Source organism: Gallinula chloropus (genome assembly GCF_964237585.1).
Source record: "Gallinula chloropus genome assembly, chromosome: 5".
NCBI lineage: Eukaryota > Metazoa > Chordata > Aves > Gruiformes > Rallidae > Gallinula > Gallinula chloropus.
The window spans coordinates 1661173-1688457 of NC_140090.1; the positions used below are offsets into that span (position 1 = coordinate 1661173).

General features: G+C 45.8%; 1 protein-coding gene across 2 annotated transcripts; it reads left to right on the forward strand.

Annotated features, from left to right (window-relative positions):
- Positions 1-25: 25 nt before the first annotated feature.
- On the forward strand, positions 26-26584 carry STAM2 (signal transducing adaptor molecule 2; the record flags this gene model as incomplete). Of its 2 annotated transcripts, none has more annotated exons than XM_084265138.1 (14): positions 26-65; positions 8528-8612; positions 11951-12026; positions 12230-12343; positions 14823-14969; positions 16571-16640; positions 16881-17067; positions 18204-18298; positions 19025-19107; positions 19274-19361; positions 20133-20187; positions 20796-20949; positions 22416-22585; positions 23179-26584. In XM_084265138.1, the coding sequence occupies 14 exons, from the start codon at positions 26-28 to the stop codon at positions 23402-23404; spliced, it is 1590 nt and encodes a 529-aa protein (XP_084121264.1). In that variant the 3' UTR covers positions 23405-26584. The 2 variants fall into 2 exon arrangements, with proteins under 2 accessions (XP_084121264.1, XP_084121263.1); XM_084265137.1 differs by having other exon boundaries at positions 12248-12343.
- Between the last annotated feature and the right edge of the window lie 701 nt (positions 26585-27285).

Below are 27285 nucleotides of genomic sequence, written 5' to 3' on the forward strand. Positions count from 1 at the left end.
AGCGGGGCCGGGCCGCGCTGCCGAGATGCCGCTCTTCGCCTCCAACCCCTTCGAGCAGGACGTGGGTGAGCGAGCGGGGCGGCGGAGGGCGGGGAGGCCGGGTGGCGGCGGCTGGGTCCGGCTGGCAGGCAGGGCCGGTCCCTGCGGGGCGGCGGCCTTCCCCCCCCCTCATCCGCGGCGGGCCCTGGGCCCCCGAGGAGGAGGAGGAGGAAGAGGAGCACCGGCGGCCGGTGTTCCCAGGCCCGCTCAGCGAGCAGCCTCTCCGCCGGCACCCGCCGGCTGCTGGCGGAAAGCGCCGGGCCGTTTCTAGCAGAGTTCCGGGTACCCCGCGGCTCGGTGCCGGCGTCCCGGCCCGCCCTGCCTTCCCGCTGGGCTCCGCCGCGGCCTTGCGGCCTCCGCTCGGACACCGGCCGGTCCCGGGTGGAGGAGGTGCGGGCGCGGCGGCGGCGGCGGGGCTGTGGGATGCCCCGTTGCCTCCTGCCTCTCACCGAGGCCGCTCGGCACGGCCGGGTTGCCGTGGCGTCAGGCCGGGTGTAATGTTGGGCGTTCTGGGGCGGAACTCGAGGGCGAACCCCCGTCTGGCCTCGGCCGTGGGAGCCCGTGGTGGTGCCCCGCACAGTGACTGGCAGCAGGGCCTCGCCTCCAGCCTGCTTTGGGGCTGTCGGGTTGATCCCGAGCTGAGGCTTCTTCCCATTACAACACCGTGAGGCAACTTTGGCTGGAGCTGGTGCCACCGGCAGGATCAAGGCGATGACTCAGTTGTTTTGTTTGTGCTTCTGCTCTGTCTTGTGCCTGATCCAGCGTCCAACTTGTTCTGTGAGTTGCTTTTTTAGGGGTTCTTTTTTTTTTCCCCCTTTTAACAATGCATATTCTGAATCAAAGCGCTAGAAAAAGCACTTAAGCTAGGTGCAGAGCCAGAGCTAACTAAAATTCCAGTGTAATCAGAAAGAATTCAGCCTTCTTGGGGCTTCTGTCAGGCTGGGTTTTGTTGTCTCTATTTTGTTGTTGAGTTGCACCATTTTCTTATGTGTCTGCAAAGTTTGTGTAATAAAAGCATTCCCCTCCTCCTTCAACTTCTCACAAACCATCATGAGACTTTTAATGTTGATCCACGACTGAAATGAAAGCAGAAACCAGACCAGCTACGTGTACTTGTTCTGTCAAGCACCTTGTGATGGTTCTACATGTGCTATGCCAGACTTACATTGGTCAGAGCCATGTGAGAGGCATTTGCATAGGCAGAGGCTTCTTGAACTGGGGGCTCTCACAGCTGTGCACGGGTCTGGCACACCTCAGTGCTTCAGAAACTTTCAGGGCTGTGGCACTTCAGAAGTGGAAGTCTGTTCACTTTGTGTTTCCTTAAAGTTTACCTTGTGCACACGGTGTGTGACTGCTTGCACTTGTTACAGCTAAGTGTGACAGCATGGGAGCTTTGTGGTTGTCGAGGATAAATCCTACAAGTCCCTTCTCAGGGAAATAAAGATCAATTTACCATCAGGAGCATTTTAAAACATGCAGAATATCACATTATTAAATATGGCAGGTCTGTCCCTTTGCTTGTAGCATTTACCTGAATGATTTTAATATGCTTCTGTCAGATTTATTTTTTCTTTTACATTCTACTTCCTTCTTAATTTTAAAACAAAACAACCTAAAAACATAGTAAGGAAGTAGCTGAGCCCAGCTGATGGCCTGATGCTACTGGAGAGATCCTTTCCATGGCCCCATCCACCCATGTGGGGTCTTATTTGGGGTTTTTTTTGTGTTTTGTTTTAATTAATTCACCACTGAGCTGATTCAGTGCTTTTGGGCAGAAAACTAGTTTTTTGGGAAGAAAAGTATTTGGCTGGTGAGTTGCCTCCTCTGTGAAGGTGGTGAGTTTGAGAGTGTGGTGACTGGAACCAGCTGAGCAGAGGCTGTGAGGTGGTGGTGGTGAGGAGGTGGAGCAGGACACCCCTACACAGGTAAGGGGAAGGACAGGACCCGCTTCCCTTGGCAGCGAGGTAGCTCCAGCTCTCACCTCAGGGTCTAGTGCTGCTCCCTTCTTGGGGCACCGTTACAAGATGTAGGTGAGCACACGTTCTGCTTTGCCAGAGCTTTTTGCTTCCTTGGTTCTCAACCTGTGTGTTTGCTTTTCAGCAGAGCTACAGGGTGTCTTAATTCCTTGGCATCTGCTTTGGTGGCTTTGTGCTTAGTTGGAGTGCCACAAGCTTAACCCTACGGAGGAGCGTGGTTTCCTTCATCTGTTTTTCTCATCAAGAGGATACCCCAGAGCTCCAGTTCTTTGGAGTGTTAGAAGCTCTTTAATTTCCTGTCTAAATCTATTAGTCGTTAGTTCTTGTGCACTCGCTGTTTTTCCCAGCGTTGTCCTTCCTCTTAAATAACCTTCATCCCTTCAGCGGTCGCTCCTTGAGTGGAGAATGAGCCTGTTCCCTTTCATCTTTTGTTTAGTTAGCCTTCTTTCAGAAGGTTGTTGACACAATCAAGGGAGTAGGAAGCATTTTCCTGTGTAGTTTGACTGACATCCGGAGTGGTACACCGTATCAGGGCTCCCTGATACCTTGCACCATAGCCTTCCCTGTTTCCTTGTGCTTTGCTGGGGTGTTTACCTGGTGCCTTTCATTTCATTCCAGGATTCCATTTGACTTTCTGTGGCTGTGTCCTCCTGGGCTGGAACTTGATGTACTCACAGTCATTGGTGTCCTCTTGTTTCTAACAAGTGCTGAGCACAGAGTTTCCAGGAGAAGCTTTTATCCATGGGCTGCATTCATTTGCATTTTGTCCTATGTTACATTTCTCTACCTAACCCAACCCTCAAGGGTTTACACTTACATAGGTGTACATTCCCCCTTACTATGTTTTAGCCTTCCCTTTTTTTGATGATACTTTCCACCTTGGTGCTAGTTTCCCTACAAGAGCCTTATCTTTGTTGTCAGTGTTGACCAGGATATATTAATTTTGATTTCACTCTGATTTTTGAGGCATTTGAGGAGTAAATTCTCCCCACGCTCATTAGTGCTTTATGTTACTTGTAGAATGATCCAAGAACTCTAGCTAATAACTTGCATGTGACATCTTCTGAAACGTTTCCCTGTGATCTGAAGGGGTGACTGATGTTAGATTCAATAAGATGGACTTGCCTAGAAAAGAAGCTGCTTCCTGGGACATCTCACCATGTTTTCCCTTCATTTTTCTGTAGTAACTTGTCTTCATCATCTGGGGTGGGTTTTTTTTTTTTTGTGGGGTTGTGTGTGTGTTTGAGTGTTTCTTTTTGTCTTGAAATGTAGATACACCATTTTTCAGTCTTTGGTGTGTGGCTTTACCTTGATTTGACTGATTAAAATTCCTGAATTCTGAGCCTGCAATTTCATTTCTTTATCATTTTTGAGATTGGTTTGGTCCCTCACCCCTGCCTTGATTATTTTTCTAACATATCATGCCCTTATGTTTTTTATTTTACTTATAAAGGATGTTTTGTGATGTGACTGTTGGCAACTTTCCTTTTGCAGCTTTCCAGGCTCTGGAACACAAATCTTTGTACTCCCTCCTTAGTCTTTTCAGTGTTTTTCTTGTAGTTTGCAGATTCTGACAAACAAATTGTTTGCTTTTCAGGTTATTGGCCAGCTGCCTCAATGAAACAAAATGTCAGGATCACTTTTTAAGCAAAGCATGTATCTCAAAGAACCTTCTCAGTGAGCTGGATTTACATTTCAAAAAGTTGTTTTAATATCCCACTTTGATCCTGGTTTGTTTTTTTAGAATCTCCTATTCAGTGTGACATGAACAGGGACCTGGGATCCTTACAAGCAGGGTTGCCTTTTCAGCAGGGACCAAGTGGCCTGTGCAGTGTTACTGGAAATGCAAGTCTGACTGTAGTGTCATCGTGTCCATAATCACTAATTAAAGCCAGAATTTTCTAATTTTGCTATACAAAGGCAGAGTAAACAAATGAAGGTGCGTGGGATTCAATTCCTGGGTTTCATCCATGGGGTTCTGCTTTATCTGCTGAAAAACAACAGTCTGGAGTAGTCCTCAATTTGTTTTATGTTAACTCCATGTATAAACTCTGGTTTTATATGCTTAGAATGGCTCTGTGTAAAAGTTGAAATGTTTATCAGCAGATAAGATTTCACCTGGCTTCAGGGGGAAAATCAGTCTCTAGGAAAGACTTCCCTTAGTGACCACAGTCTTTAGCAAACACCGTGTCAGACTGACAAGTTCTTTGTGTGAAAGCTGTGCTTGACTGCTTGTTTTCTGTTTCTAGCATGAAAACATTGGCACAGGTGGGGAAAAAACCAGTTGCATTCTAATGTTTTAACTCTTTTTTTAACTGATGTGGTGTTTGGCAGTGCTGGCAAGCTTGGCTCAAGGGAATTCAGGGCTGAAATAATGTGTATTTTGCAGGTTTGAAGGTCGTGTGTTAGGCAGCATGGAGGTAGGGCTGGCATCAGGTGGGTTGCTGGTTTCGCTGTGTTGGGCTCAAATGGTGATGCTGTATGATGAGTGGGATATGGGTTTCTAGCAGCAGCAGTCAGGGAGAGATCTGTGCTGTGTAGCAGTTTGACATACTTTGGGTGGGAATGGACGTGTCACGTTGGTTACCTTGGCAGAGACTCTGCACAATTTCTCACACACAGACTCACAGAGCGTGGGGAGTTGGAAGGGACCTCAAAAGCTCATCTAGCCCAACCCCCTGCCAGAGCAGGGTCACCCAGACTAAATCCCACCGGAACACATCCAGGTGGGTTTGAATGTCTCCAGAGAAGGAGACTCCCCAGCCTCTCTGGGCAGCCTGTCCCAGGGCTCCCTCACCCTCACAAAGTTCCTCCTGACATTCCCACAGAACCTCCTCTGCTCCAGCTGCACCCGCTGCCCTTGTCCTGTCGCTGCCACCCCTGAGCAGAGCCTGGCTCCAGCCTCCTGACTCTCACCCTGTACATATCTATCTACGTGAATAAGGTCACCCCTCAGGCTCCTCTTCTCCAGGCTGAAGAGCCCCAGCTCCCTCAGCCTCTCCTCACAAGGAAGGGGTTCTGCTCCCTTCATCTTGTTTGCCCTGTGCTTTCAGGGTGCTCTTTGAAGGAGTTCTATGAACTTTGAGCTTACAAATACTTCAGGGCCAGCTTTTTTTGACTCTTTAATTTTAAACATTCTGGGGTGCTCCTATGCCTGGGGAATTCTGGGGACTGTGAGGTTCCTGCAGTTCATTCTTTTTTCCTTTTAATATTCATATATAGATTTTAAGATCTCTTGGTGGCTCTCGCTGTTTCCCTTGCTGCTTATCATTGTGCATATGGATCCTGCCATACCTGCTGAATCCTCAGTGTTGTACTGGAAATGGGAGGTGTAGCTGTTGGAGTTGCAAACCGGAGGGAATCCAGTGTTGGCTGTGCTCTGCTGAACGTGCTGGCGGCCTTGGGAGAGGCGGCGTGTGAAAGCTGTGAGGTGTGGAGCTCACGAGCTCTGCCTGGCATTTCCAGGCCCTGAAGAGCAAGTGTGTGGTAGTGCACTCAATCCTGAATGCAGATCCATGATGCTTTGACATCATGCCAGGATCTTTAGATGCCGAGGGCTTACGTTTGAAATGAACAGGGATGCTTTTGAGGATGCCACGTGCTGCCCAGTTGCAGTCCTCATAGTAATTTATCCCCATCTTTTGGTGATGTTTATGTGTATTACCCATCCCTTTTCAGGCTGGGAAGGGCGACATCCACCCTCCCTTTCAGATACAGGGGTCCTTCTAGATGTTGCATGGGGAGGGAGGGCCCTAAAAACCTTGGCTTCAGGATGCCATGGTGAAGCTGAAGCATTACCTTCTTTTGTGGCAGAGCTGGTGACAGTGTTTTAAGGCAGTAGCTTGACAAGCAGTTCATCTTTTGGCAGTAGTACCAGCAAACAGTTCCCATCCCCTTCCCAGCTGCTCACTTCAGTGCTCTCTCCCCTCTTGTAGTTGGCATAGGTTTTTGTGCAGCTGCATGGCAAATCAGATCAGGGAACTGATCCAGTTCAGAATGATTAATTGTGGAGGTTTTAATTCTTTGTGGGCTTTTAAAAATATACCAAGCAGCAATAAAAAGAAGCGTGTTTTGCTTTTGTTGTTACTTCTATAAAAGTAAGCTCAAATGTAGTGTTCCTTTATTAATTGGAGGACTACAGGGTATAAGTCACAGCATTTTTTAAAAGCTTATATTCTCTTAGCATGGAAAAACTCTTGGAAAATGCATCCTCCCACATCTGTTTCTTCTGATCAAAGTCCATGTCTCTGCATCTGTGAAGTGCTTATCCTCCAAGGTTATTCTTTAGCTGGAGCTCATGTTAAGCAAAAAACCAGATGCTGTTAAGTTTGTCATACTGGCAGGGAAGGAAACCCCAAAAGTTGTATGAGTTTTCCACAGGGCAGCCTTCATATTCTCTCCGGGAGCACATCTGCTCCTGGAACAGGCTGCGTAGATACAAGAGGAAGGAGTTTGCCTTTGATGTGCCTCCATGGACAAACGTGCTGGCCTGGAGAGAGCAGGAAGAGCACAGAGGCTGTGAGTAAGTAGAGCTCAATGTTGTAGCTGTCATGTTCTGCAGGGTGTAGAAGATACGGAGTTGAAAACTTCCCAGTGAAGCCTGGTGAATGTTAAGCCTTCGTGTTGACAGAGGAAGAGTTGGTCAGGGTAGCATGGGGCAACATCTGTCACAGCAAGCAAAGCTGACCATGACTTCAGGAAAACTTCAGTATATCCCCAAGGAAGCACTTTTGGGACTTCTGCAGAAGACACAAGTGCCACCTGTGTCTGTGTAACCAGGATGGTAAAGGGAGGAGAGCTGTTGATGCATCCCAGCAGGCTGAAGGAGCTGGAGCTGCATGGAGCTGCACAGCCATGCTTGTTCTGCCCTGGCTTCCATCAGGCTCTCTTTATGGGGACTTCTTCTTTGGCTTGGCATGTGACACTTCAGGCACTCCTTCATTGTCAAGAGCAAGCAATGAATTCTGTGTTAGTGTCTTCAATACTGATGTGCTTAAAGGAGAAGTTAACAGTTGTGTCCCAGGTAAATTTTTAAGGTCTGTGCTGTAGGAACGTCCTTCCCATAAACACGTGTATTTCCCTTAGATAGTCTGAGCTTCTGAAGATAACCTGTGGCCAAAATTGCAGATTTCCACCCCTCCTCTTCTTCCCTCTGTAACAAAAGGGGCTTGGGGGCATGGCTGGCTGCCCTGCTCTCCTTGGCTCCCTGGAAGCCCGTATCCTGAGCCAGCCCGAACTGGGTGGCGACTTCTAACCGCCCAAGTAAGCGTGAAGCTGATTATCGCAGGAGATGCTTAATTGCAGACATGAAATTGGGTTTATCCTGCACTGGTATGGCTGTCAGCAAGCCCTGTCATGTCTCAACAGCTGCTGTGGCAGAACACCATTATGTTAATGGGGAGTGACCATTATGATCTGCTTTAATCTAGTAAACAGTCCTTAAAGTACTTGGCCCCAAAGGGATTGAGTGGCTTCTCACCGAAGTAAAATGCTGTAAAAGTCCTGATGATGATATTGCCATGATTATCCAGTGCATTCTGACAGGATTAACATACAACATGAACATCTAAAAGCACTTACCTTTGGAATTTAGTTAAAATATCAAATTGGCAGGGTAAATTTAAGCCCCAAGGCAGCAAATGCAATGTAAAAAATCTTTAATTTGCTGTTTATAAGCTATTTTAATACAACTGTAATATTTACATGTGATTAAAATAACCTGGCTCTAATAAAAAGTACAAATAAATAACATCAAGTCTTAGCAGTTTATGTATGGAATGATACACAGCAGATATTAATTAGGGACACAGTCTTTCGATAGAGCAGTCTGGGTTTTGTTGCCCCCCTGCATGTCCTTTATTAATCCTTCTGTATCACTTATTTTTCTCCACACTTGCTGTGGTGTTTAGATTTCCTGAGAAAATACATTTTAGTAAGTGTGGTGCATGTGGAGATGGCTTTCCTGTAGGAGATCTTTGGGGTTTTTTTTGGACCATCCATCCCTAATGACATGAAGACTTTGAGCAAGCTGCAACCTAAGACTGTGACTTCAACGTGGAGTAACTAAACAGACTGTAGAGAAGCAGCTTCTTTCTGATCATTTACAACATTGAAGAGTTGTTCCTGCTATTGGCTCTTTTAAATACTTATCACATCTGTTAGTACAATTGTGCTTCCTGTATGAAGACTGGGATGTACACAATAGCAAGAGGTGGTGCTAAGCTGGAGAAGACACTGCCTCTCACCATTTTGTGTCTGGAGTCTTTCTTTTTTGTATGACTGAGTGTTTGTTGACTAAGAACCTGAACTTAATGGGATGTGCCCCATCCCTGGGGGTGCTCAAGGCCAGGTTGGTTGGGGCCCTGGGCACCCTTGTGTAGCTCCAGGCCTGGAGGTTGGTGTCCCTGCCTGTGACAGGCGGTTGGAGCTCTGTGATCCCTGGGGTCCTTCCAGCCCAGACAGGTCTATGATTCTATGACATTACACTTAATCACTCTTCTTTTCCTTTCTAGAAAAGGCTACAAATGAATATAACACCAGTGAGGACTGGGGTCTTATCATGGATATATGTGACAAAGTTGGAAGTACTCCTAATGGGTAAGTGGTATCTCAGCATTCCAATTCCAGCACGTAACTTCATGTTTCAGAGAGGAGGCTTCTCAAAATGCACATCACTGATCTGACACTTCTGCCAGCTCTTCAAACACCAAGTTGGCTTCAAAGTTCTTTGAAAGAAATGTTCCGACAGGATTTCTAGTAGAGCAATTTGTGTGTGCTGAGTGCCTTCCAATTCCTGTGGAGCTTTGCTCAGTAGACCCAAGTTATTCATATTTAATGATCTGGCATGAATTTCAAGCAGCAACTGTGCCAGTAGGAAAAAGTGAACTAGTTTCTTGGCAGCAAATGATCTAGCTGGGACAGTTAGCTGTTTATGATGTTTTGTTGGGTGTTTATTCATTAGGAAGAATGGGAATGATGGAGGAGGAAAGAGGGGAAAAAAACTGGGATCAAATCATAGCTCAGTTTGAGTTGGTGTAGCCTGAGCAGTAATACTGATACACAAGTTCTGTGATCTTGTAATGGCCAGAAATATTTCCTGAATTTTAAGGTTACCTTCTGAGTGATAATGTGTTTTAGTTTTTGAAGTAAGCCTGAATTAGTGCACAGGCTGAACTCTTAAATAATCTTAGACTTTTTATCATTTATATGTAAATTTAAATATTACTACACCTAAAAAGTTTTGGTGTGGTGGTTTTTTGTTTAGTGGTTATCTTCCACAGCAAATAATAGCAAATCTTTTCAATCTGGGAATCTTTAGTCTTGAGGAAAAAAAAAAGGTGTAGAATGTTCTTTGAGTCCTTGATTAAAAATATTGGAATTTTTTTACTGCCAGAAGGTTTTTTTAGAGGGAGCTGGTTTAAATCTGTTTGTTTTGGAAGAGGGAGACTGTAAAAATGTTTTGGGTTTTTTACTTGCACATGCTGAATGTATATCTACATATATAAAATGTCATTAAATCTTAATATATGTAATTGCATATACAATAAAATCATAGAGTATGTTAGATTGGAAGGGACCTTCAGAGCCCATCTAGTCCCACCCCTGCAGTGAGCAGGGACATCTTCACTAGATCAGGTCGCTCAGAGCCCCATCAAGCCTGACCTTGGATGTCTCCAGGGATTGGGCCTCCACCACTTCTCTGGGCACCCTGTGCCAGTGACCCACCACCCTCATATTGAAGGATTTTTTCCTAACATCCAACCTAAATCTCCCCTTTTCAAGTTCAAAACCATCACCCCTCATCCTACTGCTACATGTCCTAAATTCTCAATTTGAAATTCCCACTATTATTAGCATATTTGATGTTAATTTTGTGTAGTTTTCTTCCCTTCTGCCCCTCACTAAGAGCCATCTTCTGAAAACAATAAACACTGTTGCTGACCCTTAAGTAAACGTGTAGATGAACAACTGTTTTTGGGTTGTTTGTACCTTGGCTGCCACCAAACACACTCAGGATTTGGGCTAAACCCATACTGCTCTGGATACATGTATGTCACCATGTAACTCAGCATGATGGGGCTGGAATAGTGACCCAGAGCAGTTGGTACTGAGCCCACTGTGTCCATCCAGTTTGCAGCTCAGGGTGTTTGGGGTTTTTTTCCCCTCTATCAGAACAGATTTCATCTCTTCTCCTAAATTTAACAGCCACACTAGTGCTGGTGCAAATCTACCTGCAGATCCCCTCTCACAGGCTGTGACTCTCCTGGCTCCTTGAGAGGTCAGAACACACTTCTCTGCACAGAGGAGTTTCTGGTTTAGCTGCTTCCAAAAGGAGATAAATCTGCCTGCACAAAACTCCACCCTGAACTAAATGTGCCACACGTGGGAGTAATCAGAAAAATTGTTTCAAAACCAGACTACTGCTCTGAACCAACATGTGAATATAGATGCAGCTTATTATCTTGTTTAACACAGTGGCATCAAATCTTTCTCACAATACACTGAGACAGACATCTTTCAAAACAAAGCCTTGAAACAAACCATCTCCTTAAATGTCAAGAGTGCAACAAACAGTTCTGCTTTCATTTGTACCCAGCTTTTTTTTTAAGCTTTGCCTAAAGTTGCAGTTCTGTGGGAGCACTTGTGTTGGAGAGGGTGGGCAGGTATCTCCTCCAGCCCTTTGTACAAAGGATTCCTGGTGGATCTGCTCTCAATACTGGTGTGCTCAGCCAGATGGATTCCTTGATCCAGGCACTGCATGACTGCTAAAGCCTCAGTTGGGAAGGAACAGTAGGTCTTTGCTCTGCCACTTTCATCAGTGGCTTTCACTGGTGCCTGTGGAAAGTGAGGTGGGAGCCAGAGCCTCAGTGGTGATGAGCACAGGGTGTTTGAGCTGAGTTTGCTGGGTGACATGGTGAAATGTCTCATGGGGAGATGTTTCTGTGCTGGGAAAACAGAGCAGCTCAATAAGCTACAGTGATGTTAGTTGTAAAGGTACTGCACCAGGTCTTCATGGAGAGATTTGGTGGGTCTGGGGGCTTCACAGTAAGAGTGTAATGAAGCCTTTAACACACCTCAGCCCATGTCACAGAGTCACCAGGTTGGAAAAGCCCTTTAAGATCAAGTCCAACCGTCCCTGTCCTGTGCTGACCCAGATCCCTGAGCACCTCATCTCCCCTCTGTTAAACACCCCCAGGGCTGGGGACTCAGCCCCCTCCCTGGGCAGCCTGTGCCACAGCCCCACAACTCTGCCAGGGAAGAACCTTTTCCTAGCATCTAATGTCACTACTGTGTGCCTGCAATGCCCATTTTATGTATGAAACTCCTTAGCAGAGTAACACTGAGAGCTAACCATTATTCTATAGGTATCTCTATATATACATACCTTGGGGTGGGACTGGATCACCCCCAGAGGTCCCTTCCACCCCTACCACGCTGTGATGGCAGATTTTGCTGAAACCAATTATAAAGTCTTTATGTGTCCTTGGTGTCTTGAAAATGAGCTCCAAGAGCTCACAACCCATAAGCACAATTTTTAAATGAAATCCATTGAGAGCCCTTAGAGTAGCCAGTAAAATAACCATTTATTTAATCATCCCTGCTCCCCATTCTTTTTTTTATATGGACATTTCTTTCATTGTCCGTTTCAAATCCATTTCCTCAACTTAATGGCAATTTCTCCCTTTATGGCCTGTCAGCAGTTTCATGGAAATTAATACAAAATGCCAGTGTAAAAAGTGGAGTCTCTTCCAATCCAATACACATAAGAGCAAACAAGTTTTCCAGCCTAGCTCTGGGAACAGCTTAGGTTAGGCTACACTTGATCTTCAGTGGACCCAGTTTTGTTGGCTGAGCCAGCCTGAGTATCTGGTATCATTCATGGTGCAGATTGTCCATTGTGTTTATCACACATAGTTTCTTTGTTCCTTTTTCAGAGCAAAGGATTGCCTTAAAGCCATCATGAAGAGAGTAAATCACAAAGTTCCCCACGTGGCTTTGCAAGCACTTACAGTGAGTAGACAATCACTATTTTCACCCCCACCTTGTATCCTTCCATGAAATGCTGCTGTGAAATGTGTGCAGGTCAATGAATACCTGTGTCTATCTTCAGTAGAAGTCAGTGAGAGCGTGCAGGCTGAACTGAGAATTGAATGTACCTCTCTATGTATGCTTTTATTTGGGGTTATTTTAATTGTTGCCATCCATTTTCACGTTTCTGTTTCTCTTGTCAGCTTCTAGGAGCCTGTGTATCAAACTGTGGGAAAATATTTCACTTAGAAGTGTGCTCTCGTGATTTCGCTAGTGAAGCTCGGAGTATAATCAACAAGGTAACTCTTTATAGCCTAAAGGGTGTTATTTTGGTGACTCTTTTGTCTTGACATAGCAAAGAATTGGCAGAACTAATAATGTAGTTGATGTGCATGCTCTAGGTTGGGTGCAACTGCAGGTACTGCTGGTTGTTTGTCTTATCACTGAAACTCCTGTGCTTTAATTGAATGAAAATAAAATGTATTGAGTGACAGGCTGATAATACCCACTCCAAATATTTACAAAACCACACAAGCAATTTCAATTAAAGTCTGTGCCTGTGACGACTCTTAAGCTCTACTAAGTTGATAATGGTGAAGGCAGCTTTTTTATTCAAGAAGGTTTTAATTTGGCTTGAATGAAATTCATGGGCCGATGTGCAGAGGCAAAAGTGTGAAAGTTAAACTATGTTCAAAGTCTTTAAACTTTATTTCTAAACATTAAAGTCTTCAGACAACCAGCTTGAGGCTGATAATACCCACTTGGTATTATAATCTTGGAGGTAACCAAGAAGGGAAGACTGAAATGGTTAGGGCCAAGCAACTGGTGGGATCTATATCTGGATGTAATGAGTTGAATTAACAAACACCTTTCCTCTAATTACTGTTCCAGTTGAAGACAAAAATGGCTTAATGGGTTAAAAAAGTTAGTCTTCAAATATATGGGAGGCCTAGAATTGTCAGAGGTGGAGCAAAGCAATTAAGGAAACTAATAAAATTGCTGGGAAGCAAAATGAGTTCACAGCTCTTCTGTTTCTTGCTTTGTATGGAAAAATAGGTCTTAAAGTTCTCCCCTTTGTTCTCATTAGCCATGGTCCGGTCTGAAATAGAACATTGACCTTCATGGTCTGACAGCACTTGTGGGTGTAAAAACAAACCTTTAATTCTGCTGGAGAATGGTTTACTGCAGCATAATTTAATTTACTGGGGGGAAGTACTTATGCTTTAAGTGTCCCTGGCCCGTTTGGGGGAGTGATCTGCAGAGGGCAGATAAAATGATATTTTCTCCCTTTTTTTCCAAAAGAAGATGAGTTCAGACAAGTGTAACGTGTTTCTGCTGATACAGAACCTATCCAGCTGCATCTCCTCTTTCAATTAAATGCATGCTTGAGCCCACACTTGTCAATGTGACTGTTCTGCACAGGTTTGCATGAGAGGCACAGGCTTACAGTGTGATCTGAGCTACACCCAGATGAGAACTCCCGGCCCCCGCTGCACTGGTGCAGTCCCAGGCTCTTTGCCAGAGAAACCAGGTGAAGTAGGTGTAGGTGACCCCAGCAGCCCCAGAACCCTCACTCACTAAATGGGTATCTTCAGGTTAGTTTGGATGCTTTGGGTTCAAACTACAGTCTTTTCATCAACTGTCAACAAAAACAGAAACTATGTGGAGTCTGACATGCTGTGGTCCATCTTCTACCCCTGTAGTGTCAGCATGACCTTGACCTATGGTCATTGCTCTATTGAAGAGTCACTCTTTTTGCTCCAGTAATTTTTTTAAGGCTATTACACAGTTACAGGATCAACAGCAGAGATGTTGGGTGTTGCTGAGGTGTACTCTGAAGGGTGTTTAGCCATGCAGCACAGTAACATATTACTCTGACCTGCTTTTCTGAAGGTGGATTATCACTTTGGGTGAGGTTGGTAGCACATGAAATTTGCAGCATGAATTAAATCAGTGGTCCTACATGGATTTAGAGTAGCCATAAATCCTGTGGATAAGGGCAGAGGAGCTGTAGAAGCTATTTTGTGGGAGCCAGAGGAACCGCAAGCAGAGCGTGAACTTGACCTTGGTTTACCCCCACTGCAAGCAAATATCTTCCTTTACCAGGTGGTGTTCCTGCACCTCATTTCCCAGTTTGGGAGCTAATAGTATTAACTGTCCCACAAGCAGGGTGTCACTGTATATAACAGGTAATTCCTTTCTGTGAGAGTCTGAATCAAGGAGGCAGCCATGCACACACACAGAGGTGGTACACACAGAGATGGTACAGAGATTCAGGGTTTGTGAGATCCCGTCGCCTGAGAAATTAACAGGGAGAAATGTGTTCTGGCATCTAAGGAGAAGACAGCAGAGGTCTTAATGTTAGGGCTGGGGCATTGCCTTGTAGGGAAAGAGAATCTCATAAATGGGACCAACTTAGAGGCTGGGAGGGGAATAAGTAGAAGTATTGAAGAGAGCACTGAGGTAAAGTGGAGGGTAATTAACATAGTGCAGAAAAGTTGGGTTAAGTGTCATAGATAATCCAAATTTCTCCAAGATTATTGAGGTGGAAGTGTGGCTGGCATTTGCAAAGTCAAAAGGTTTGTCAGTCTTTTTCCTTAACCGTTCCTTAACTACCTAAAATTGACTCCACCAAAACACCAGCAGAGGTAGGTGAGCTGCCTGCAAGATGGGAGCTTTGGCTGTGCAAGAGAATAGCAAAGTATTACTGAGAGGGAGCAACTGTTCCTGTTCATGTGGAGGTACAAACATCCTTTCCTATGCCATTTTGTCTTCCAGGCCCATCCCAAAGTAAGTGAAAAGCTAAAAACTCTAATGGTGGAGTGGTCAGAAGAATTTCAGAAAGACCCACAGTGTAGCTTAATATCTGCAACTATCAAATCCTTAAAAGAAGAAGGTGTAACTTTCCCTGCAGCAGGATCACAGGTAAAACCTGATTTGGGATGTGTGGTACCACTAGACTCCCTGTTCCTGGCGGTGAAGGCTGCCCAAACGAGGGCTTCATTGCTGCCCATCAGAGGATCCTTGTTGTAGTTTGGGTGCCTCCTTGTGCTGAGGTTCACTTCTATTTGTTCTGCTTTTGTATGTCCATGTCCTCCAAAGAAAAATAAGAACAGGTTAAAGACTGATTCCTGATGCCCTTGTGAGTTGGTTCATTTTAGATCCTCGTTTTCAGAGCTTCATTGAGCTGTCACCACCTGAAACTAAAGCAATCCTACACCCACGCTTTGCACTTGGTGTTTCTTGGTTCTGATTGCTGACTTGGAGCACATACCTTCATTTGCCTTCCCAGGGCCTCACAAAACAAAGGACAGTACCTGGAACAGAGGCTTTTTTGAGATGATGTGTGCTATGCTTTCCTCCTTCCAAATCCTCCTTCCTTGTTCACACAAGACACTGGCTCGTGTCAGGATCTGCCCTGGCTCTGAGTAGGTGGGGTACTCAGTCCCTGACCTCACCCTTTGTATTTCACTTGTGCTGTGTGTTACACCTGCCCTTTGAGCTGGCAGATACAATGACAGGTGGCTTTTTTCTGTGCTGTATTATTGATGCTTCCAAATATTTTCATGCTAATGATGAGTCAGGTGCAGATCAGCCCTGAATATTGAGATTGCAGCTTCTATTGCGTGTTCTTGACATGCAGCTTGCTTTTCTCTGTATTAAACAGAGGGGTGGTTTTACTTCTACACTCTTTCCTTCCTCCACAAAGATGTTTTCACTTCTAAATGTAGGATATGTGTTAAAACATATGGCAGAAACATGGAAGATGTAGAGTACTGGCAACCAGTTATGCTTCCTTTCCTACAAATACATATAAAATGACATCTTGATGTTTTTACCTCGTGTGCTTCACTTCAAACAAGCAAAGCTTAGGCCTGTTAGGGTTTGGTACACTGGAACAGAATCCTGTTGTAGAACCATTGCTAGGTCCTGGGCATGGCTTGTGTCTGAAGTTGTGTGGGAAGGCTCCCCTGTGGAATGGAAGCTCTAGGAAGGGTGTCAATGTGAGACTCATTAAGTCAGCAGCTCCCAACTTGATGGACTGTTACTCTTCCTTCCCATAGTCCCACCAGCAGAGATAGAGAGTGGCTTTTTGCTCTGATTTCCCTTCTCAGCAACTCCAGCTGCTGCTTAATAACACAGGTCCCTGCAGATGTAGGGCTCCAAAGAGCTTTTCTTCCTGTTTCAAGGGAGGGGTGGAGGACAAAGGTGGAATGAGCAGTCTTCTCAATGAGTGGCCTCACTTTATTGAACGAGACTGCTGTCATTATTTAAATGAGATTGCTGATTTAAATTAGGTCTGATTATTTATTTTACTTTCTTCCTTGCTGAAAACAAAACCTGGCTGAGATTCAGAAGAGTGCTATTTTTTTTCTTCTAGAAGGTCATCTTGATTCAGTAATGAGATGCTTCAGTAAGGCAGCTCACCAGGAACAACTTCTTTCTAATTCTTTGAAGCAGATAATTATAGAGCTTTCTTTTTCCTGTGCAACCTGAACTTACCTCTATTGTTAAACCACTTGCAGGCTACCACAAATGCTGCCAAGAATGGCTCATCGTTAAATAAAACCAAAGAAGATGAAGATATAGCTAAAGGTAAATTGCTAGTCACGGTCTTCTTGTGCTCCAGAGGTTTTGCCAAAACCCACAGCAGAGGGAAGTTGTGCTCCCTTCCTCTGTGGGGGCTTGAAAGTGAAGGCACAGCAGGGTGGGGCTTTGGTGCTGTGACTTTCAAGGGGTTTTCCTCATGGAGGAAAGCTTCTGAGGAAAGCAAACTGCCTTTGAACACAGAAAAAATACATACAAATCTCTCTTTTTCTCCTCTCCCAATTCTAGCTATCGAATTGTCTTTGCAAGAGCAGAAACAGCAACAAATGGAAACAAAATCCTTGTACCCATCTGCAGAAATCCAGCCAAACACCCAGAGCTCGAGGAAGGTGCGAGCTCTGTATGACTTTGAGGCTGTTGAGGACAATGAGCTCACCTTTAAAAGTGGAGAAATCATCTTTGTTTTGGATGACAGGTATAACATACTCTGGTGAAGGTGCCTGTGTTCTTAATCTGCTGCTTTTCTTAGGATAGCAGTTTTCCCCTCTGATGCTTATCCCCAGAAATGCATATTGTCACTATGGCCTCCCTCAGTCCCTTTATCTTCCACTGCTCCTTCCCTGCCACCAGTGTTGATCTGCCTGAGGGTAGGGAGGCTCTTCAGAGGGATCTGGACAGGCTGGACCCATGGGCTGAGACCAATGGGATGAAGCTTAACAAGGCCAAGTGCAGAGTGCTGCACATGGGACATAACAACCCCAGGCAGCGCTACAGGCTGGGGGAGACTGTCTGGAGAGCTGTCAGGCAGAGAAGGACCTGGGGGTGTTGGGTGACTGGAGGCTGAACACGAGCCAGCAGTGTGCCCAGGTGGCCAGGAAGGCCAAGGGCATCCTGGCTTGTGTCAGAAATAGTGTGGCCAGCAGGTCTGGGGAGGGGATTGAGCCCCTGGACTGGGCACTGGTGAGGCTGCACCTGGAGTGCTGGGTCCAGTTCTGGGCTCCTCAGCATCAGAAGGACATGGAGGTCCTGGAGCGAGTGCAGAGAAGGGCAACCATATCATGGTGTAGGTCCAGTGTGTTTGTAGTTTGAGATAAATGTTAGTTGGATATAACATATCCAGCTGCTTCCAGAAAGTGTTAAGTCTTTGGCTATCAAACATCACATCTGCCAAGAATAAAACTGAAGAGAAAATCCTTAGAAGATAATTACTGTTGTTCTCTCCGTTGCCCCAATGATAGCTCAGCAGCAGAGCTTCTTCCCTGCTAACACTGTTCTAATTTAATAGACTGTGACAGATCAATTATACTTCTAATGTTAGTCCCCACTTGTGTACCTCTTGTAAACTTCAGATGAAGCTGTAATGGGCTATCATCTAATCAATCTAAAGAACTGAAGAGTTGTGTGAAGCTTTGAGTGATTGCTGCTGCATGATTTCACCTCCCTCGATCCCTCCTCTTCTCCTCCCCACCCGTCTGCCCCAGCTCCTGTCTTTTAGCTTTGCTAATCCTACAAATGTTCTCCTTTGCTTTTGGATACAGAGGGGAATATCCCAGGTTTTCTGTTAGCTAGCATTAATGTTCAGAGTTTTGTAACTCATCTTTATTTCCCCAGTGACACCAATTGGTGGAAAGGTGAAAATCATAGAGGAGTGGGACTGTTTCCGTCTAATTTTGTGACTTCAGACTTGAACGTGGAACCTGAGGCAGGTAAGTTAGCTATGAAGAGCTGGCAGGTTATTTTAGAAAGGTATTAGGTTTATGGTGGAACTGCTAATGAGCCCATCAGCAAACTAATTTCCTGAAATCAGTCCAAGGGAAGAATTGAGAGAGAAATCCTGCCCTTGTTTCAAACAGGCAAGCATATACCGCTGCTGTTAGCTCGCTGCAGTGATTTCAGTCTTTTGATTCTCTTCTGAGCTGTTACCTTTTTCCTGATAGAGAAATTCTGTTCAGTCTCCCATTATTCATTGTCAGTAACATATGACACTGGAGTCCAGCAGCTCCCCACTGAAAATGTCCAGGTCTCTTCTCAGACACCAGACCTGGTATGGAGTAATGTTCATACCCAGGTCAGTGGGTTCTGAGATCCCCTTGTTAGCTCTGTTCATTCTCACACCACCACCATCAATCTTGACCTTATGACTTGGCTGAAGTAACTCCACCTGCCAGAGGTGGCTTTAAATGCTGGTATGACTCAAGAGTCTCTCCCTCCCTGGGCCATCAGGTTCATAATCAGGCTGATGAAGGAAGCAGCTCGTTAGAAGGTTTTCCAGGCAGATCCGTTTTCCCCTTCCCCAGCAGCAAGGTGCATCACAGCTTAAAGTACTTCAATTTCCCTCTGTTTAAAGATCTGATGGCAAGCAGGGAAAAAATGTGTTTTAAGTTAACACAGTAACACAGCAGCAGAAAAGAAACTAACATTTATTCTTTCAGCAACTGTGGATAAAATCTCTGTTCCTGAGGATACTACAGAAGAAATTAAGAAAGCAGAACCTGAGCCAGTTTATATAGATGAGGTATGAAGTGGCTTTCCATAGCAAAAAATGGCTGCAGTTTTACATTGGTTGAAACATTCTCTTGTTACTGAATGCTTTGGGGATATAAAGATCTTTATTATTATTTGAAAGCAGTCTCTGCTATGCTGCAGGAGTAGCTGTTACTAATCCTCTCTCTGCCTTTCAGGATAAGATGGATAAAACACTGCAGGTACTTCAGAGTATAGATCCTACGGATTTAAAGCTTGATTCCCCAGACCTTCTGGACTCAGAAGGTACTTCAAACACTAAGTTAGATTCTCTATTTCTTCTCACAATTACCTTTTGTGGATTGAGCTGGTAATTCTGCATTTATTTTAAGCTTAGAGAATCCATGGTTGGGGCTAACAGTGTACTGTAGAGCAGCGATTTCCCACTGGGAGCACAGGGCTGTATGTATGACTCTAAATTTTCTGATAGTTGCCAAGCCAACTCCATGTTTAGCAGAGTAATTTGCCTGACTTCAGCTCATGTACAATGGAACCATCCACCCATCAAAACTCTGCTTGAAATAAGCAATTTTGTGTCAAGATTTCTCCAGAACGCTGCTGGCTTTGGAGGGGGAGGAAGTTCAGTTCACTTAAGAGCCAATTAATTCAAGGTGTGGAATAATAGTTGATCTTGCATTTAAAAAGGAGTGCTCCTAGGTGGGAAGGAGTGAAGGCAAAGGGAGCTCTGCAGTAGAGCAGAGTCACAGGCAGGTTCCACTGGCTGTTCTGGAAGGAGATGGAAGCTGTAGGTCTTGCACAGCACAAGCAGAAACACAGAATGTCCCCTGGGTTTCATCAGCAGTCTTTTGTTAGAGGGGAAGAGGAGGGGTGGGCAAAGCAGAAACACCACAGGTTTTGCTGTCTGTCTGGCCTGGAGGGGTGGGACAGGTGTGACACCTGGGTGCCCTCTCCCATTTCATAAGCTGTTTTAGCCTACTTGGGTAAAGTTCTGTTTTGGCTGCATTTACACTTGTAATTGTGCATGACACTGACTCCCTTGGCACTTTGTCTTTGCAGATATTTGTCAGCAGATGGGTCCAATGATAGATGAAAAGCTAGAAGAGATAGACAGGTGAGCCACAACATAGCTTTGTGTTATTAGCAATGATTTACTCCAAATTGTGCACTTGTATTAGGGGTCTTTTGAGTGTTTTGTCTCCCAAGCTGGAAGATTTTGCAGGAAAGAAATGTTAACAATTCAACCTTTCTTTTTTAACACTTAAGTACCAGAGTCATGGGGTGTGCACTAAGATTTGACTGCTGCTCCCCAAAACATACCATGCTTTATGTTAGTGCTTTGTCCATCTAGAGCTTGGCATCTTCAGTGTGCTGCTGACCATCCTCTGCAACAGGAACATCTACCCAAGGGTATCCTCACCTCTTCACCCCTCCTCAGACTCCTTGGGGTGTCAGGGTGCAAAGAAAAGGCAACTAACACCTCTGGGGTTGCTTGCCTTATTGCAGCTGGGCAAGGAGAGCTGTTCACTGCTTGGACTTCTCCTTCCAGTCCCATCAGTGTAAGAAACAACACAGCAGCTTTACATGTGTAGGAAATTTGCCATCTACCTCTTAAATGTCTTTTCTTTGCACATTCACAGCTGCCTAATGAACTGTTCTTTCTGCCACCTGACACTGGATGTTAGAGAAGCTCAGTGTCTGTGTATGTTTGTTTTGAAACAGGAAACATTCAGAATTATCTGAACTGAATGTGAAAGTTCTAGAAGCTCTGGAGCTCTACAACAAACTGATGAATGAAACACCGATGTATTCAGCCTACTCAAAGCTTCACCATCCTGCACAATACCCACCTACATCTTCTGGTGTTTCAGTGCAGGTCAGTATCCCTTTCTGGAAACAGAGACTCTCCTAATAGACAGGTTTCTATTTAAAAAGCTGACAGCACAAACGAGCCTACGAGCAATCTGACATTGCTGGGTGACTTTTTATAGCCCTTAGAATGAAATACCACTTGCTCACTAGAACAGACTACTTCAGTTTGTGGACAGTAAGGTAATTTTGCTCTACTTAGAAAGATACTGTATGGAAAATACCAAAAGATTCCTGCAGTGATTAATATTTTACAGTTACAATTCCATGTTCCAGCAGCTTGGTGGATGTTCTTGCTGTGAGTCATGGCCTCAGTTTTAAAGTAAAATGTTACCTTCTATCTAATAGCAGGGATGTGAGTGAGCTTTAATATCGGTGCCTTAATTGTGAGTGTGGTGTTCTTTGACTAAATATAGAAACACTACTCTGCTTTTGGCTCTTTTTTTTCCCCCCTTCAGAAATGAACATGCTGTATTAGGGGGTGTAGTTGCTTGAAACCAGTTTACAGTATCTCTGCTGTGCCATATTGATGCTTTAAGGAACCAAAAATGGAGGAGAAAAAAGGCACTTGAAAGATCCTTTTTGGAGAAAGCACAGAATGAGTGGTTTCACTTCAAGTGAATTTTACTTTAATGTTAATTGTTCAGTGGGAAAAGAATAGTTGCCATAGCAACGGCTAGATCTGAATATATGTCAGTTAAAAGTAATGCTGTGTCCTTAACTCCTGGCAACGATGGAAAACGCAGAGTCTTTGGAGGTTAAAAAGGCTTTTAAGCTAAAGGGCCCCTGGGGTTTACTGATTGTTCTGGGATGGTGTGCTTCCAGTGGGAAAAGCCCCAAGAAGCTGCTAACCCTGATGTGTGGTGCAGTGGCTTGGTACCAAGCACTCTGCCCTGTCAGCACCCATGGAGCATCCCAGATCCAACACCAGTGAGCAGCACTGACTTCTGTAGGCAAAGCCTGTCACACTACCTGGATTTTGAGTAAAAACCTCATTGTCTCAAACCAGAAATGCAAAGAACAAAGTGTTTTGCTTTCCTTTTTTTGCGTTACCATCTTAGGATGTTCTTAGGTTTTGTTATTTCACACGTTTGGGAAAGTAAATCTCATACAGTGCCCATCTTCCTACTCAACTCTGTGCATCGAAGTATGTAAAAGGAGCGAATGTTTTAAAGACAAGGGGAATCAGAGGAAGGAATCAGGTTTCTGGGAGGGCCGGAGGTCTGCCAAAGGTGGCTCTTGCAGACCCTGTTAGTGTGTTTCTGAAACGTTCCTTCTGGTAAAATAAAAGGTGCTGATTTGAAACGTGCTCTGAGAAGTTCTGGGTTTAGAATCTTGTTGGATTGAGTAACTGATGCCCATGAACCCAAACTTGCTTGTCCACTGCAGGGGGGTTCTGTGGGTCCTGCTCCTGAACGGGCAGGGAAAGGCACAGGACGTTGGGTTTGTTGATCTGTGGTGGTTTCTTTCCAGTCGTATCCTGTACAGCCGCCTGGTGGGAACTACGTGATCCAGGGTGCTCACCAGGTCACCGTTTCCCCAGGTTACAGCCTTGGACCCGAGCAGATGGGGCAGCTGAGGTCTCTGCCTCAGAGCATCAACTCCCCCGGCGCCGCTCGCCCAGCGCAAGCCACCTATTTAAGGTATTTGCTTCCACAAACTCTTCCATCGCTGCCTCCCCGATGGTAACTGTGCTGCTGTGTGTGGACACTGTGTGTCCCTGGGGTGCTTGTGGTGGCACTTGATGCTGAAAGAATCATAGAATGGCATGGGTTGGAAGGGACCCCAAGGGTCCCAGAGCTCCAACCCCCTGCCACAGGCAGGGACACCAACCTCCAGGCCTGGAGCTACACAAGGTTGCCCAGGGCCCCAGCCAACCTGGCCTTGAACACCCCCAGGGACGGGGCACCCACCCCCTCTCTGGGCAGCCCCTTCCAGCTCCTCACCACTCTCTCTGCAAAGAACTTCCCCCCCAATCTCTCCTCTCCCCCTTCCCTCCTCCAGCTTCACTCCATCCCCTTGTCCTGCCAGTCTCTGCCCTTTAACAAGCTGATTCCCCTCCTGTTCCTCTGCTCCCTTCAGGGACGGGGAGGCTGCAGTGAGGTCCCCCCACAGCCTTCTCTTCTCCAGGCTGAACAGATCACTTTGGGACTGAGCAGCCTTGTTATTTACAAATCAGCTCACGGGATGAACGGACCTGAGCTTGTCAGAATTAATTTGCTTTGATTCCTTCCAGCCCAGGACCGGATTCTGTGTTAAACCAGCCCTACGTGAACCAGAGCCTGCCGCCAGCCGCCAGCACAGCTGCCTACACCCCGCAGCAGATGGCAATGTCAGTGGATATGTCAGCCTTCCAGAACAACACGTCAAGTTTGCCTCAAGGACCGGGCTATCCCATGGCAGCTCCAGCTCACTCCCTTCTACAGCAGCAAACAAATTACCATCAGCAGCCTCTCCTCTAAAACCAAACCAAGCTCACCTTGCTGAGATAACAGATAAAGGTTGCCTGGCCTCATGATTTTTAGGAACACCTGTCAACGGATATCAGAATACCTTTTCCTTTCAAATAACCCAGCTTGCTGCGTTAGGGTGGCACAGAGTACAAACCTGCATCGGGTCTGGTCGTTAAGCCTTTGTGTAGAGATAGCTTCAGTAGGTTAGCTGATGGTTTGCAATGATTCATGATTACGGGGAGCCCTTCTTGTGGTGGGTTCCAGAAGCACCACTTGTGAATCTGAAGAGATTGTCCCAAAATAATTCGGTTTTCAGTGCGTTTGTGAAAACTTGAGGACGCCTAATGATTGTTAAACTCTCATTACACATTGCCTCCTCTGGTACCTTGCTGTCATCTCCCTGTCCAGGTGGCTTTAGAGACTCTCTGCAGCTGTAGAGACCGCGTTCCCTCTCGCTGTAGCGAGCGGTACAGCCTGATGCAGGCTGTGTCATCGGGACAGCCGCACGCGTTCGGCAGATGAGAGCTGGAAGAGGAAGTGATTGGATGCTGTGACAGTGAGGACTGTGCACCTACAGGGACGTGAGAGATGGGATTTTTTTACAGCCCTGCCTCTTAGATTTGGGGGAACCACAGCGAGCTTGGGACGGGTTCCTCTTGAAGCCAGCAGGTGGGGGGTGCTAGAGCTCTCCTGTGTGGTTTGGCAGAGGCAGCAGGTCCTGCAAGCACAAGTCTCCTTCCAAGCACAGGCAAGGGACGCTCCAGCTGACTGTGTGGGCACCCTGTGGATACGAGGTGCTGAGCCAGAAACTTGTACAGAATCTCTCTCTTTCCTTTCTGGATGCATGGAGAAGTGAAGGAGTACTGTAGTTCCTTGTGGTGAAGGAAGAGGGAGGGGGTCAGGAATGTTTGAAGCTCAAGACCGTGAGGATCTGCCCTGTTCCCTTTCCCGTGGGGACTGAGTGGAACAGGAATTGTCTTTATGGGACCAAGGGGTTCTTGCCTCTCTTGGATTTCTTTTCTCTGCCACCACCTCCATGTCAAATGCTGGTTACAGTCAGAGAAAGTCAGGCAGCTCAGAAAAGGTGTAACTAGTGTGCTGTCTGTACAGGCAGCACAAAGGGAGCGGGACTCTGCTCCTCATTTAATCCAGGGAGTGGCTGTGGCTTGCAGGTGACAGGGGTGTCTGTGGAACTGAAGTGTGGTGTTTGGTGGCAAAGAAAAGAAATCCAAACATCTTCTCCCAGATGCACTTTTTGAACGGGGGGGTTTATACATGGAGGGGGGGGGGAGCGGACGAGCTGGATTATCTTCCAGGAGTGAGGGGTTTCTTTCTCTTCTGTTTCAATCTCTGGAAAAAAAATAATCACTATTTACCTCCTCACTTTAGCACAGTCACATTTATACTGATTTTAACCCTTTTATGCTGAGTAACGATCGTTACACTGGGAATATAACTGATAAAAACGTCTTGATTCAATGTGTGAAGCTCCCAGCTGTCTAAACAAGGATGTTCAGTGTGTGAATCCTCCACCAAATGAGAACTGTCAGATTGTAGACTGTTGTTGAGTAATAAAAACCAGCCTTCACTCAGTGCCACCTCCCTTTCTTTGACGTTTTACTTAATTCTTTAGTGTCCTGACCTTGTTCGTTGGCAGCCTCGTGCTTATGCAATAAGGTGTTCAGTACCTGCTCTTGAAATCACTTTAATTTAACTGTGTGCAATGGGAAGGAAGCTTTTGTCTTCCCTTTTGACGTGACATTAACTTGTCTCTCCCCATCCCCTCAAGGTAGCAGAGTATAACTACCACACGTTGCAATACTGAAGTATTTTGATAACCTGTTCCTTGCTGCCTTTAAGAAGAAGAATTAATTTCGATGCTGCTGCTCAGAGTTCTTACTGTTTGGAGAGGTTTTTATTTCCTTTCTTGGGAAGAGTTTGCTTTGTTCCAAGTCAGTGTGTAGTCAAACTAACCCTTGCTGTCGTTTCTATCGATTCCCCCTGTGTTTGTCAGTAAATTCTGGTCAAGATAGGAATTTTTATTGGATTCAGGATTCTGAAAGTCCAGCAGAAATATTACTGAGTATTTTGCAATAGCAAGGCAGATGTGCTTAGATGTTTGGTTAATTGTTAAATATAAATACTGTATATACTCACTGGTCTTAGATTTTCTATATGGCTCAGTATCTGCATCCTGTTAAAGCCTGGACCTTTATACACCAGATTTCTCATGCTGTCATCTCTTGTAGTCCTGATTCTGTGATATACAACTTGTAGATAGTGTACAATAATTTAATGATTAAAATAGTGTCTTTAGAGGGTTGTGGTGTTCATAGGGTCTGGTTTTGTCTCTCTTCATACTTCTATACATGATCATATTTATTTTTAAGGCCTGATTGTAACTGAGCACGCTGCCAAAGGGTTTCTCTAACTTCCCATTTCTATGTTTGGATTCTACCTGCTGTTTTATATCAGGAATTCAAGGGTAGAGAACTCCTGCCTTTTCATACCAGCTCCTAAGGGTTAACACACTTGAGAAATTGGGGTCTTTTGTGCAGCTGGGGTGTGATATGGGGGGTGTCTGTTTAATCTGGGGCAGAAATGACACTGTTAATAACCAGATTGTCTCTGTAACAAGTGAACCTTGATGAGAACAGCTCCTTTTACTTTGGGCTTTGTCTGGGGGTGTTCCCATACTCGTGGAACGGTGTAATTCCTCTGAGGGCACCCCTCAGAAAGGGGTGCAGCTGCAATCCCTCCCAGGAATTGTTTCCTGATAGGAAGAGGAACTTTTTTCCCCCTTTATTTTTGTTTCTGCATCTTTTCTAAGAAATAACAGGCACTACTCTCACTTACATTGAACACTGTGATGTACCTGTTGAACGAACGAATCACTTTGTGGCATTCATGGCTCTTCCCAGTGGAATCCTAGGGGGAGCTGACTCTGAGAGGTTTGAATTGTTGAAGGGAAGGAGAAATGTGGCTGGGGCAGGAGCTGGGCTGAGCTCTCACAGCTCTGCAGCCTCCAAGGGTCAGCCAGCGGGGTGAACGTGTCCTGCTTCAGCCATGTTTCTGACAGACACCTGTCCTGGAGTTTGCAGCATTCAGCAGGGGGTATCTGCTTTACCGGGGTGTCTGTTCGGCCTGGGGTCTGCAATGTGTGCGCTGCCTTGAGTGAATAAACCCTTGTCAAACACAGGTGGGTGGTGTCTCTTCTGTTCAGTGCAGCTCCTCTGAAATCAGAATGAATCCTTGTGAAGGTACCGTTGTGCTGTGCTTGGCACCACACGCTGCAGGCAGGGACCCTCCCTCCCCACCAGCAGCTCTGGTAATGGTTATCCAGACAGAATTTGCTGTGTGTCATCCCTTGCTTACAGCCCCTTCCCCCTACTGAGCCCTGTGGGGTGGTTCCAGGCTGCAGATCTCAGTGTCCCAAAGCCTCTCTGGGGAGCTGCTTGGTGTGAATTGTGATTCAGAGCTCCCAGGTCTTGTGGAAAGGAAGCAGGGCTGCATCTTGCTGTCCGGACAGCATCGAAGGGGGGAGGTCAGCCCTGTCCTCAGTCACAGGAGGAGCCATGGCTGGAGAAAAGTGTCCTTCCTGGGGCCAAGTAATGGTTAAACTGAATTTAGAAATAATCTGCTGTAGACCCCAGCGTTGGTGACCCACATTAATGGTTGACAAAGAAACCAGGCTGCCTCATTTCATCCCAGGAGTTAAGCAATCCGTGTGGCTTGTGTGTGGCAGGAGAGAGGAGCAGGGGGAGAGAGGAGTGCTGGGTGTTCCTGGGGCCTTCACCCCGGGCCCGGGTGGGTGGGTGGCATTTCCTGGCGTCAAAGTGAGATCAGCTTCAGGACGCACGCGTTTCTCTTACTCATTTCAGTGGGAGGTG